The sequence below is a fragment of the Ambystoma mexicanum genome, chromosome 12, assembly GCF_040938575.1.
Source record: "Ambystoma mexicanum isolate Mex_15411 chromosome 12, UKY_AmexF1_1, whole genome shotgun sequence".
Lineage (NCBI taxonomy): Eukaryota > Metazoa > Chordata > Amphibia > Caudata > Ambystomatidae > Ambystoma > Ambystoma mexicanum.
Genome location: NC_090936.1, coordinates 1,190,154,694 through 1,190,169,101, shown reverse-complemented (window position 1 = coordinate 1,190,169,101; position 14,408 = coordinate 1,190,154,694). Strand labels below are relative to the sequence as shown.

The window sequence follows — 14,408 nt, the reverse complement described above, 5'->3', positions numbered from 1 at the left end:
TCCATTGGCTCGCTTAAGTCGTGACGTACTGAGTTGTGGCATTCGACGCGTTTGTAACCATTTATTGTGTGAGACTGTAGGAGGGGTCACAGAAGATGAAATCTGGTTAGGTGCAGTGGGCCAGAGCCACCGATGTGCTTCCTTTCGGTGCTAGGTTTCAATTTCTAAAAGAATTTCAGGTTTAGACGAAAGGGAAGCAAGAGCCTTAAAATGAGCCTCTCGATACAAAGTAGAGTGCCAAAGAGTTCTACTGCTACTGGAGTGTGTATTAGTAGTCAGTAGTAACTAGTAGTATGTGTAGTAGAGGTAATGATGGCAGGGCCAGTAGAAGTAGCAGCCATAGTAATACCACCAGTCGGACTGGCATTAGTGATATCAATTTAAATAGTTGCCAAGTACATATCTCCATCTCGTGCTCCACTTCCATCCCTGCCCTTCACCTGGGCCTTACTGTACAGTGCACTGCTGTTGCTCTTAAAAAGTGTGCGCTGCAGAGGGCCACATGGTATATCATACTTCGCGGAGCAAGATCCCAAGGATAGGGTCTGTGAATTGGGATACCGGGATCACCAGGCAGGTGAACTGATTAAAGGGAAATCGGGAGCGAAATAGGTCTGCCGCCTGCACTGCCCCATCTCGTCTGACGTCACTTCCTGTTTCAGTGATTGCAGACTTTGCATAGAATATTGAAGAATAAGAAGCACACCCCCTGCTCTGCGCCTTGATGTTTGTTTGCTTCTGTGAACGGCCACAGTTGTTGTTTGTCAACCCTGCAATTGCAAGATCATGCTCCCACAGCAAGTGTGGGGAATGGGGGGGGGGAAAGTGCATTGAAAATCTAACTGCCATAGATCAACGTGACCAAGTATTATGCGCCGCAGTGCTTGGTCCCCGTGCGCCTGCTAGAATAGACTGCATAACATAGAGGAGGTGAATGCATGGTTATGCTATTGTGCATATTTACTTTTTAATGCTCGCTTTCTTTGCTTCATGTGTTTGCAGGCTGCAGAATCCGGCATAATAAAGATTAAGACAATAGCTGCACGCACCACTGAGATCCTGGCAGGTAAACTCATTTACACTTCTACGGAAAGCATTGTTTTCTAATTGCTTTAAACTTGTTCTAGAGTTCTGCTGAACTGTGAAATACCTTCTGTTTTTAGTCCTTAATAATCATTCTAGAACATTTTGATATTTTTAATTCGCCCTATGAAACACAATGCAAAAAGGAAAGCTTTGCCGACGCTTGAAACCAAGCCGGATAATCCACAGTCAATGATGGGATGCAATTCTGCTGCCACATGTCATTCTGAATGTTCTCATTCTGTGTGCTTACTTCTTACGTTTAATGATCATCCCCCACGTGACTGTCGCTTTCTTGGGATGTGTCTCCTTCTGCCATGTTTCGCGGTCTTGCTTTCATGCTGCTTGTAAGCATGAAACCATTCCAGGAACTATTTGGGGGAAGTTGTTTTGGGAACAAAATATTCCTTCTGAAGGTTAATATGTATGAGAATTTATAGCAACTTGCAACATGAGGAATGCATGTGTGCCAGTCATCCAGTGCAGCGTGATTCAACAGAAAGGGAGCAGCTGTGCAAGGTCTGGAACCTGTGAGGATGCTGCAGCCTCTGAATCAAACCCTGTTAGGATTGCTGAACATAAATATCTGCAAATATTTGGTCATTTAGACTCCAGTGTGTTCCAACATAGATCACACATGTGCACCATGGCCTGATGTACAGCTATGTTTTAAGCTGCCCATGGGCAGATCAGTAGGGATTGTTTGTACTGTGTTCTGGACGGCACGCTCATTCCTGGATCTACAGAAGTCATGCCATCTAATCATTTTTGAACAGGCTTTGTTCCACATGGTCTCCGACCTCTGCAGTGACCATCAACGGTGTGTGTTGCAGAACACAAGTGGTTGAGGGTAAATCTCGCACCTCAGGCTTTCACTTAATCCACACCTCAGTCCGCTAAGGTCACATGTTGCACTGAGAATCTCTTGATTCATTACAAACCTCCCCCTCAAGTGTAAAAGGCACCATCTTTGGAGACTCTTTCTGACTTTAAAATTCTACTTGCACCCATAAACTCTGGCAGTCAGAAATAAAATAGTCAAATAAAATACAATAAAATAGTCAGTGACTCAACCCAGTAATTTTTTAAATAAACTTTTCACAAAGATTACAGGGACAAGAAAGAACCACAAGATAATCTAAAATACAGTACACTTAAAAACAAGTTACAATCCAGTAATGATTTTTAAATTGAGTATTCCAGAAAAATATGCGCTACTCAAAAAGTCAAACAAATGAGGTTTAATCCCAAAGCAGAAAAAAGGTAGCATGCGCCCCCTCTTGAAAGAACATGGCATGATAACCTGTTCTGTGGGTTTTTCCCACTTTGATAGTCCGCAGCCATCGCTTTTTGTTCCCTGTACTTTTCACAAAGGAGGAACAACCATTTTGCCCCGACCACAAGGCCAGTCCAGCACGGAAATGCCAGGCAAACCTCCTTTGAACATGAGTAGCAACAGCAACCCCAGACACGTGTTTCAGCCTTGTTACTCCTAAATCAAATTATCACAATGTTGCGTGGCTCTCACCATATTTTGTTTCAGTAAATAAAAATTCTATATAGCTAATTGATCTTGGAACATTACTAATGAATAATTTTGCCCTAGCCAACACATGTTTCAACCACATTGGTCGTTAATTAAGGCTATTGATTGGAATAGAATATGGGTTAACAAAACAGTCCTATAATTGGGAAATTTCACAAAAGTTATTGTCAATATAAGTCCGAATTGACATGCTAAATGTTGCCCAAAATGTATGGATGACTCGAATTTATCTTAACACCCATTCAGATCAATAAATATCAAACTTGGCTTGATGGGCCTTATTTAATAGTGGCCCTCTCTCCTTCATAATATGTCAGTAGCTGTTAGCCATGTCTTCCAGTCCAGGTAATCTTTGTCAAACGTAACTCGAATATGTCTTTCTATACATACTTTTAATACACCGTGTAGAGACTCGCTGATGCCTGATCGCGGCTAGGACGAGCCATGCAGCTTTTCTTTCCTTTGAAATCATTTGAACGTTTAAAGCGGGAAAACGGGGCCTTTTTCATGAATGTCAAATGCGGGTTGGACCCTCCAAATGAGAAAGCTATGCAAGTATAGTGTGCATAGTCTTAGTCCTCTAACACCCTCTAAAAATGTCCTATATCGATGTATTTCTTTTTTTCCCCCAAACTTCTTTTTATTCGCTTTATACAAGCAATAACAATGCACCGTGGCATTCTGTAACATGCGCCGGATTCAGCGCTTGGTTCCTTGTTATCAAAAGAGACAGAAACCATAAACAGCAAGTCTATAGAGTCTCAGTGAAGATGAAGGGGAGGGTGGGAATGGGTCGAAGGGCAGGGGAAGGAGATTGAGGCTGCCATTTACAGTTCGACTCTGGATTGGGAGGGAGCTGTATCTCTGTGGCCATGGGCCATCAATAGTCGGCGTTGGCTCTCTGGGAGAGGGGGGGGGGCGGGGTAGGCAGGCGGTGGCCCTCGACTTGTGCTTTCCCGCCGGGTGATGTATTTCTTTGAAAGTTGTAATAGCAGTCTTCACAGTTTCAGCTTGAGCTTTCCTTTAACCTGCATTGAAAGGATCGAATCATTGGTATGGCCGCATCAAGTGTGTATGTGGATTCCAAGTGTCAAATGTTGGTCGGGTTCTTCAATATGAAAGTAAAGTGTTTACAGGACATCACTCAAACAATGTGCATTTCCCTCCTCCGCCGCCTTCCCCATCAAACTAGAAAGTGCACCGAGTGTTGGACACCTTGAAACCGAAACCTGTAGACCTCGTCTATGGTCTGACTGCCATCTTGCATTGGCAGGGTGTTCTAAAATGTACATGGATGCTGATCAAGGGATCGGCGTTCTGTAAATATGCACACAATCCCACGGGGCCTGTTGTGCCCGTTTGCAATCCCCGTGGGAATCTGCCTTCTCTGATGACGAGCACTGCATAATTCGAGTTTTAAAAAAAAAAACCTATTGTTAAATGTGTCATAGGAGGAAGCATCAGAACATGATTTCTCCAGCGTGACAGGTAATTAATGGGTGCTGTGGAGGAGGCCGCATACTGGAGCTGAAAGAAGAAACCAAGGGTATTGTGGCTGGGGCAAACACGGCAATGCAGCTGAACAGGACCATGGACCATGGGCAGGGGAGATGATCAGCCAAAGGAGGTTGTTGCACATAATGTTTCAAAAGGAGCAGAAATAGCCACGCAGAGATGCTCCAAGGGCCATCTAATCTTTACATGCTATAATAGTCACTCGTTAAGGCAAAGGAAAGTGGATGAAAACAAGGGACCTTGGACCCAAGGAAGATATCCACCTCTGTGAGTTGTCGACTCAGGTGGTATGTGGTGGATCGCCCAAATCCTCTTCCCGGCCTTGTAACTGATATGGTGTAACACCCCATTCCCCATGAGCGAATTCGGCATGCTTCCTCATTCTCATATTCATTGGAACCAATTGCAGCACCTGAACTTTCACAGCTTGCACCCAATCGGTGCTTGCTTGCAGCCCACAGAGCAAACCGCTGCACACCCAAACTCTGAAGGCAGAGCAACTGTGGCTCCAGCCACAAACAACAATTGTTCCAGGGATCGAGGAATTACATGGGCCAGTAAGGGAACCTTTTTAGAATGAAGCCATCGCCTACACAAGCCCACCTAATTCCCTGGTTTTAAAGGCACTTGGCCTGCAGAGTTACAGGCCGCTCAATTCTTATTAACAATGACAATCATGCCTGTGCTGGAGAGACTGACCAATCCCATAGCGCTGACAGCCCACACCTGTGGCCTTTTCCAGCATAACGCCCACAGTCATACCGGCCACCACATCCACGTTCCCTTATCCCACCCCTTCCCTTATCATCTGGCATGTCATAGTTCCACGGAATAAAGAGGCATGACCAGTTGGCTGAGTGGAAGTTGAGTTTGCCGCAGAAAGCTATATTGTACATACATGGAGGCAGGAGTTATCTTATAGGTGATCCGTTTATCTGCCGCGCCTCAGGATTCTGCGCTGGGTGCAGCCTCCTTAACCCCTCCCCCTTTCAGGGGCTTTGAGGACCCTGTCTGTGTTCCCCTTCCCTCTCTACCCATGGGCATTTGTTTTTCCTTTTTTTATTCTTCTCGATTTCCCAACTGTTAATTTCCCAACATTTAGTTTCACTTTCCCCAACATTTTCTTTCCATTTTCCCCCCTTCTTTAACCTTCTCCATCCTTTCATACCCAATCGTTGTTCCAAACCCATGCCGTTCCTTTCCCCAATTTCCTCAATCCTCTGCTTTCCCCATTTCAGTCCCGTCCCCCATTCTGTCCTTTTCCCGATTCTTTTCCCGGTCCTTGGCATCCCTTTTTCTTTACAAACACCCCTTGTTTGTGGCCAATACTTTCCCCTTCACCAGGTCCCTCATTCCCCCCTTCTCTTCATCCCCCAAGTCTTCGCCTCTGCTCACCCCCCCACCTTTCCATTGCCCAGCTCCTTTCATTCAACCAGTTCTTTCCCCTAACCAAATCCAACCACCTGATTGCTTCCATCCCCAAGGCTCCTTTTACCCAGTAGTTTTCCACCACTTTCTTCCCATTCCCCACTTCTTACCAGTCCACATTTCTTCTGGATCCTCAAATCTGTCCCCTTACTCACTGTAGCCCAATGCCTACTGCATTCCATTTCCCCCATCCTTTCCATTGCCAGTTCTTTGCTTTCGCTGTTACCCACCATTACCCTAATTCCCTCCTATCCGCAACCCTTTCCATCCCTCTCCTCCCAGGACCAATTCCCCATTCTTTCCCTACCCCCAATCATAGGTTCCCCAAGCCTTTCTATATCCCCATTTCCACACCTCCTCATTAGTTCCATTTTCCTCTTGTCTCACATTCCCCATTTTCTGTAGTTTCTCCTAGTCATAATCTTCCCAAAGCCTGCCTGCGTTTTCGGAGTTGGAAAGTCTTCCAAGCCCCCTGAACCTCCCCTTTACGAGTGCTCTTCCCTGAGTCTAGTACTCCTGGGTGCTGTTCATTCGAAGCTGTTGGCTGTGCAGTCTCCTAGTGGTATCTGGCAGTGCTTTCTGTAAGGGATCGACCCAAGACTCTGCCACGACTCAATGCTGGTTCTCGGCAGCAAAGAATTCCCCCTGGTCACCTGGTTGCCGCACTGCCTTAATCAGTTGTCCTTAATAACCCTTTCAACCTACACACACAGCACATTCAACCCAACATTGATTCGAGCAAAGGCCTTCCGGACTATAGCTTGTAGCGTGATGATCTGTGTGATGGGGGGGAGGGGGCGTGAAGGCGTTTTCCGAATACGGCGCTCAAACCATTTGGTTCATTACCAGGAGGGCCCCCTATCCGCCGACTGTGGCGTGATGGCATACGTCAGATTTTAACCGTTAGGCTCCTGTTCTTAGGGCCCCCCTGAGGATGGCATTGCTGCAAGGTGTGGTGAGAAGGCATTTACAGGACTGTTAACCGTTCCGCTCCCTACCAGGAGGGCCCCTCCACCTGCAGATGGTGGCGTGATGATCTGTGAAGGGGATGGGGGGTGTCGTTCCATGCCCTCCCCCTGTATTAGCCCCATGATGCATCTCCATGCCTCCAACCGTGTGCCCTGTTTACTTAAAACCCACCCGCTCCAAAGCATCCCTTAAATTAGAGGTCATTACAGCCACCCCCATGGCCGACAGGTGCACCTTATCCGCCCCAAAACAACCAGGCGTTTTCAGCATAATTAGCAAGTGTTTTATTCAACCCATGCCAAAACTTCTCAAAATGCACCCACATGCGAAGGTCCTATTTTATACCTGTGCTTAAGCGTACCAAATGCCATCCTTGTGAACCCCCTCAAACCCCTGCCCCCCCAAACGCCAAGTAGAGCTGACTGGAAAATGCCCGCTCCGCCGGGATAACCCTCCCTGAAAAATTCAACCTCCCTATTAATGACTGGATCGTCTTCAGAGGAGCCCTGCTGTGTTCCAAGACTGAGCTAATGTCGGATATGCATTCCCTTATCTTTTCTTGTGTCGATCTAGATGCCCAGATAAGTCAACCGAGTGCAGGGGCCCTTTTTCCACTGCTAGAGGTACCCGCAACTTGCTTGCCAGACTGAGGAACTTGTTGAGGAGTGAGCTACAGACGTCGGAACCCCTTTCGCCAATAAACAGAAAGTCATCCAGGTAATGCGCCCACCCCCCCTGCTTTCTAATTCGTTTAAGGCCCATTCCAGGAAGGAGCTCAATGCTTCGAAGTACGCACAAGATATGCTGCAGCCCATCGACATGCATTTATCCACGTAGCTCTCCCCCATGAACTGGGAACCCAATAAATGGAAACTTTCAGGATACACTGGGAGCAATCTAAAGGCTGCCTTGACGTCCACTGTAGCCAACAAAGCACCCTTACCAGCCTTCCTTGCCCAGCTGACGGCATGGTCAAAGGACGCTTAAGACACCAAGCACACCCCCTCCTCTAACCAGTTATTCACTGAGTCCCCTTTGGGGTGTAACAAATTGTGTATCAAGAAGTATTTGCCCTCCTCCTTCTGAACTACTCCCTGGGGGGAATCTAGAAGCTTGGCCAAAGGCGGGCCGCGTAAGGGCCTGCCACCCTGCCCAGGGCTCTTTGTTAATCTTCTCCCTTACCCCTTCGGGAAAGGCCCTGGCCAATTTCACATTTTCAGCTGTTAGGGTATCACAATGCCCATAGTGAAGCCCTCTAACAATATCGCCTTCTCATGAGTTAATGGGTACTGTGCCAACCATGGCAATACATTCTAAATCTTGATGGGAGAGGGGCCTTTGGTGGCGAGTCCTCCCCGCCCCCCACACCTCAAGCATCCCTGTTCCCCCTTTCCGGGACTAACCCCTTCCACCTGCACAACGGCTTACCACTACCACCTATGGACCCAACCTACCTCCCCATGGTCCACCTGCGAACCTCCCTTAAACCTTCATTACCAACTTGCTGTGCAACCGTTGGCTTGAAGGCTAGGTGAGCCTTGTGCAACCTCACATTAGCCATCCCAAGAACGTTGCCACCTTAAAGAAAGACCATCTTTTTTTAGTACACACATAAGCAATTGCAATCTGATATCTACTCGTATCTCTTCACTATTCCAACCTTTCATCTGTTCTATCTTCCCTCGCTGGCCATGCATTGCCCCTACCTCCCTCACCTCTGCAAAGCTTTTCTGGGTGCCCAAAAGGAACACAGATTGAACATGCATGCCTATAACGGCAGTTGGGCCCCCATTGGCAGTGACCCTCATTAAAATACCTACATGTGAAGGCTGGACACCCCAAGACCTGACTGTCTGCCCCTCCCCTGACCCTGTAACCACCCTGCCTGGATGACCCTTACCCATCCTGCTGGTAAATTAGCCTCTCTCACATACATCACCTGATACTGCTTCGCCACTGTTGAGGGTGCTGCAGCCCCTTCTTGTGTGCTCGCTGGTAAAGGGCCCAGGTTAGCGATCGCCTTGCTGAAAAGCTTTCTGATGCCCCCATCCTGGGGTCCGCCCACTCCTCAACCTGCATATGGTCTCACTTCATGAGAGGGTCATTCTCTAGTCTCTTCCGGAACCTTTGACCTCTCAAAAGCCACCCGAAGCCCCCCCCCCCAGCATTATCTGTTCCTCTATTACACACTTGCTGTATTTGTAAAGGGCCGGCGCCTCGTCAGGTTCCCTTTGAACTATTATTTGTCCAATGATTTTAAAGCCTTCCAGCCAATTCTCCAGGTTTTCTTCTGGCCTTCACCGTTTTACTACATCCATTCCCTTGTAATGTGTCAAGCCCCTTGGTCTCATGCTCAAGGAGCGAGAAAATGTCGCTGAACCTCCTATTCCAGATGTTCACTTTTGCCCCCTCTAGTATATGCCAACTTAGATAGTTCTTCTCTGTGATCGTTGAGAGTCTGCCCTCTCCTCTCCCCTGCCCGCCCAGCTGTTCGTCGCCCCACATTGAACACCTGTAGTTGGGGCCCCGGACCCTTGAGTGCCAACCTTCCCCACCATGCTTACAACCCTGGATGGTACCCTTTTTTACTCAAGTCCAACCCACACTCCAAGCCTTGTCCACAGTTATTCTCCCCACCCCCTCTCAACACTGTCATCCCAAATTGCACAGTTCGTGGACAAGTAAACAGTTCTGGTCGTCTGGGCCCTTGTGGGTGATGGCGACAGCCCTCTGTCCTTTTCCCACCGACACGACCGGTCACTGCAGGCAATTCCTCCTCCAACTCCTTCTTTGTCCTCTGTGGTCGGGGACCGCTGCTCATTTTTGTTTCCCTTTTCCGGGAGTTTCCCCCACCCCTGATGAAGACTGCGAATCGGAGGTCGTGTTGGGGGAAGGGGAGATCATTACTTTTGTGCTGTTCGCCTCCCCCTCTACCTGTCGGCCCCCCATTTTTGACATTGCCGCTTCCCATCCTATGCTCATTGCCAGTGCTGCAAATCTGGCCCACACCTCAGCGTCCATCGACTGGCCTGGCATTGGCAATCCTCCGATCTCCTCCTCTATCTGCCCTTCTACCTGTGAGTCTTCCACTAACTCGAGGCCTGGCTTCCTGGCTCAAACATAGCGACACCTGTTGGAAATGCAAAGAGGTTAAGGGCTGCCAGCAACTTCCAATTAACCAACGTACAGTTAAACGTGCAATGTGCCAAGGAAAATTATCCCTCTCAAAGAAAACTCACATCGCACATGTCAAGTGTTTAAAATCGGAAGGGCAGAAACCCCTTCATCCCCCGACGCACCAGACTTAAAGGCTTTATTCTCTCTTAATAACCTTATTAATCTAACTAGCGCATACAGTCCCATGAAAACGTTCCAAACATGTCCCAATTTGCAGGCCGCGATGGCGCTCGGTAGTGGGGTGGCCGGGATGTGCCTGGATGGGGCATGGAAGTTTATACATGGAGCGTATGATGCCATGGGGAAGGGAGAGGCAAGGCTCACTCGGCCCGGCCTGCGTGGCGCTGCGGGCAAAGGTAGTGCCGCACAGGGAGCCCCAACTCCCTGCCTCCCTTCAAAACGTACAAAACCCAAATGCGAATGCCCGAACACCTTGTGTCTCGATCAGGTCATCTCCAACCAAAGAAGCAGGACCAATGAGGGTGCCCCGGAGCGATGGCCGCCTTATATAGGATGCTCTTTGGCCCTTCCTCCTCTCCCATCGCCCTCCAGTGACGTGCCTATCCCCTGGGGGAAAACATGGGGAGGACCAGACAAACGATCCTACTAGGCCTTGTGTCATTTGGATTTTGCAAGTGCGACAATAGAAGTGCAAGGAGAAGGGATAGTGCAAGGGAGAGGAAAGGGGGGGGGTGCGAACAGCACAGCTTTAGGTAGTGCAGGAGGCATGGGGGCTGCAGGGGTTACAGTTAGATCCCCTAAGTGCGCGGTACACCAAGAGGCAGTGCAAGGAAGACTGGTCATGGATTAGCCTGGTACCCAGTGAGACTGTGAGGGAACCAAGGAACCAGTCGACGCAGCAGACAGGAAAGTTAGCAAGGGAGCGAGAGAGAGAACAAAAGGATGGACTTGAGCTGCTTCCTGAACTTCAGGTGATCCGGCCGAAGTCTGGGAGGGGCAGGGAGGCCATTCCAGAGGGAGGCACCTGCAGAGGAGAGGGATCTACCCACGTCTGACCCTCTGAGTTGAATGTAGCTCAGCGAAAGGCTCTACAAGGAAGGTATTTCGGAAGAGCGAGTTGGATGTAGTGTTGGCCCAACCCCCAGAAATCCTTGTGGATGATGCAGAGGGTCTTGAACTTGATCCTTGCAGCCACCAGGAGCCCGTGGAGAGATTGCAGGCCTGGACAGATATGGTCCCTGGGCTTGAGGCCAAGGACTAGTCTCGCAGTCCTTGACTATACGTCATGCAGGATAAGTCTTGCAAAAATCACAAGGAACCACTTTAATGCTATATGCCCCCTCCTCATTCTCATAGGTGATTTATTACAGAATGACAATGATTTACTTGTTGAATTATTTACATAGTGATGCAAACAATACCATCTGTCATCATGCCGAGTCACCCAGAGTACATGTCTGGCTAACTGTTTGTTTGGGTTGGCATTTCCCCCTTTAGGCCACCCCCATCACTATTTATGGCTTGCCCAACATTCAGGTAACACCCCTTGGTTAGAGGAACTAGCTTTGTGGCTAAACCTGTGAGGATTCTTACTGACACAGGTTTGAGTGCTGGTTGGGCCCAAGCCCAGTCGTTCCTGAACACACACAATAGGTGTAGGCTAACGTGTAGCCAGAAAATTGGCAAGCCCACCAACGAAAGGAAATAATACTTGCAAACGCAGTTGAACAGAGGGTTCTGGGCCACTCTACCCTTGGTCGGGTGCTATAACAATAACGGCCTGAACATATATAACCCCCCAAAAGACTGGAATGATATTCAGTCACCTCAACACCATCTATTATTATTCTTCACATTCAGGATTTCTGAGTTTTTCTGTTGTGGACTTTTTTACAAACAAATGAGCTTTACCTAGTGGACTGGCCCCAGTGCCAGTCTTTGGCACCTATCCGTTCTCTTTAAAACATCTTATTAAATAAATTGGTCCACGATACAAAATTATCACATCCAATGTTTGAAACAACAAAAAGGAATACTTAGCAGGCTTGGATGGCCAGTTTAAAAAGGTGTTACAGAAAAAGCAGACACAGTGGGGACACAGTGGGTACTTGTAAAGCAAATAGTATAGTGCCCAACCAAGTTTGGATAAATGTGTCATAGATGTTGATCTCTGTTTAAAGTCCAGAGATTTGTCTCTAACCTGGACTTTAAACAGAGATCAACATCTATGACACATTTATCCAAACTTGGTTGGGCACTATACTATTTGCTTTACAAGTACCCACTGTGTCTGCTTTTTCTGTAACACCGTTTTAAACTGGCCATCCAAGCCTGCTACGTATTCCTTTTTGTTATTTCAAACATTGGATGTGATAATTTTGTATCGTGGACCAATTTATTTAATAAGATGTTTTAGATTTTACGATTCTTCGTTATTAAAATTAGATATTTACCTTTTTAACCTTGACTGGTCCCTACCTTTCGATATACTTCGAGTATCAATGTTCGATACCTATGGTACCTGCCATTTAGCTTTGTCTCCCTATATATCGAACTGTAAGTGTGCACCAACCCCTATGGTGAGATTAGTGATGGATGGGCAGCGTGCGCTATTCTCAAGTATGTGTGTGTAGAACAGTATAGTGACAGCCCTACATTTCTAGCTCCATTTCCTTGTGGTCTGAAAGGCACTGGAGGTTGGTGTGTGAGGAGCTGGTACAACACCCATATACATTGCGGTAACAAATCATGGTACCTGAAGTACCTCCTCATATCTTCAGATGGTTCCTCTAATGTGACCTTGTACTGCGGGACGAGGGTTAACCCGTGTTACAATACTTATGTGGCAGGCTGAATGATATATCTATGATGATCCACCTCACACAGAGCATGGCAACGCTCTGCTCAAGATCTGATAGTCTGTGGAGATGGAAACCCGCTGACCTGCTGCAGAAAGAGTAGGCCAGGTCCCAAAAGCAACTTTGCAACATTGTGCACCTATTTGTTTGCCTGGACCGTTTTATTCCAACCCCATCCTGTTTCTAGGGGATCAAATGGCCGTTGTTTCACGATACCAGATGAATCCTGTGCATCACTGAGGGAGAACAGGCTTCCTGTCTGTGGTTCATTTGCTAAGGTTGGTGGGAATCTGGAGTATGTTTCCAAGTCATCTTGTGGTTGTCTGGTTTCTTTCAATGTAATCGTATTCACTTTCCCTCTCTGCATTGAATCTTCTGGCCACCTATGTGCCGATGCCACACTTTACTGATTTTCCTCCTTCCTGTGAGGGGTAGCGTTCTGTTTAGGGCAAGGGGTACACTTCTACCTGTAGTGTTCTGCAATGTGTCGATCCTGCAACAAATTAATAGAAGACCATGACTAAGATGAGATTAGAACCCCGGAAGCTGGATAAATCTGGGCAAAGGTCTTACCCCAATCCCTCCACACTAGTTGAGTAACTAGTGCACTGTTAATCCAGTGTTCACATATTTCCAATCTTTCCAGAGGGCTCGGCAGAGGAAACCAACAGCAACCCCAGACACGTGTTTCGGTCTGGTTGGACCGCATCAGTAGGGTGGAGCTGTGTCTCTCTAAGAATAGTGAGCAAAGGTTCCACGTCTGGATTCCGCTAGTAACTTAGGGTGAGACCCAAAGTTAGTTAAAATTTGCAATTAACAGGGGGGGGGGGTCCTGGGAGTCTCTCTTCCAGATATTAGTCCTGGTTACGAGAGCCTTACCCAGAGTCTTTAGCACACCATCTTTCACAGATGAGAAATATCCAAAACATCTCATACAGAGGCACAGCTCCACCCTACTGTTGAGGTCCAACCAGACCGAAATGCGTGTCTGGGGTTGCTGCTGATACTCTTGTTCAGAGCAGAATTGCCTAGCATCTCAGAGCTGGACTGCCCCTGGGCAGGACAAAGACTGGTATGTTTGGGCATTTCTCCTCTATGAAAGGGATAGTGAGCTAAAGATTCTGGGTAAGGCTCTTGTAACCAGGACTAATGTCTGGCAGGGAGACTCCCAGGACCCCCTTGTTATTTACAACTAAAGTAAAACATCTTGGTTTCTATTGACCGCATGATCTAGGCCTGCATACACAAATCAGTCAAGTGGAGAAAGCAGCCTTTTTTTTCTTTTTCTAAACTGTGGCTCTTACAAAGAGTCGCTCCATTTATAAAATCTTGAGTTTATTACTGGCATAGTTGGTGCCTTATGATAAACTCAAAAATTAATTATTGCAATGCGCTATACATAGCCCTTGGCGGTGACCAGATTAAAGAGCTAGAGGGAGTTCAAAAGGCAGCCTTTCGACTGATTTTTCAACTTTCACGCTGTGATTCCATCAATCCCTCCACTGGCTCTGTGTGAATAGAAGGATAGATTTCAAAGTACTGTGTTGGTAAACTCTAGTGCAAACTTCTTGAGAGGAAGGGAACTGGCGCTTCCCGGTAGCAGCCCATAGATTATAGAACATAATGCCTCAATATAGCATGAATATGGATAACTTGCTTCTTTTCCTCCAGGTGATTAAAACTTAGTTGTTCTGCAAGTTTCTTTTCTTATTTTGTAGAACCGAGTTTTGGTTCAGCAAGTCATGGCATGCAGTGTTCTAGCGCCTTGATGCAGCTTAGCCTGTAAGTGGTGCATTATAAATTAATATTCAAACTGCTGCTTTAGAATATTGATCGCACAGGTCCTAACAATCTCTACTTGGCTTTGGGTT

General features: G+C 47.3%; 1 protein-coding gene across 2 annotated transcripts in view; it reads left to right on the top strand.

Moving 5' to 3' along the window:
- MON2 (MON2 homolog, regulator of endosome-to-Golgi trafficking) overlaps positions 1-14,408 on the top strand; it is a 1,155,350-nt gene that overhangs the window by 194,663 nt on the left and 946,279 nt on the right. For both annotated transcript variants that reach the window (XM_069629845.1, XM_069629844.1), the window contains exon 2: positions 1,003-1,066. In XM_069629845.1, the coding sequence (XP_069485946.1) occupies positions 1,003-1,066 (64 nt within the window). The remainder of the gene's footprint in view (positions 1-1,002; positions 1,067-14,408) is intronic.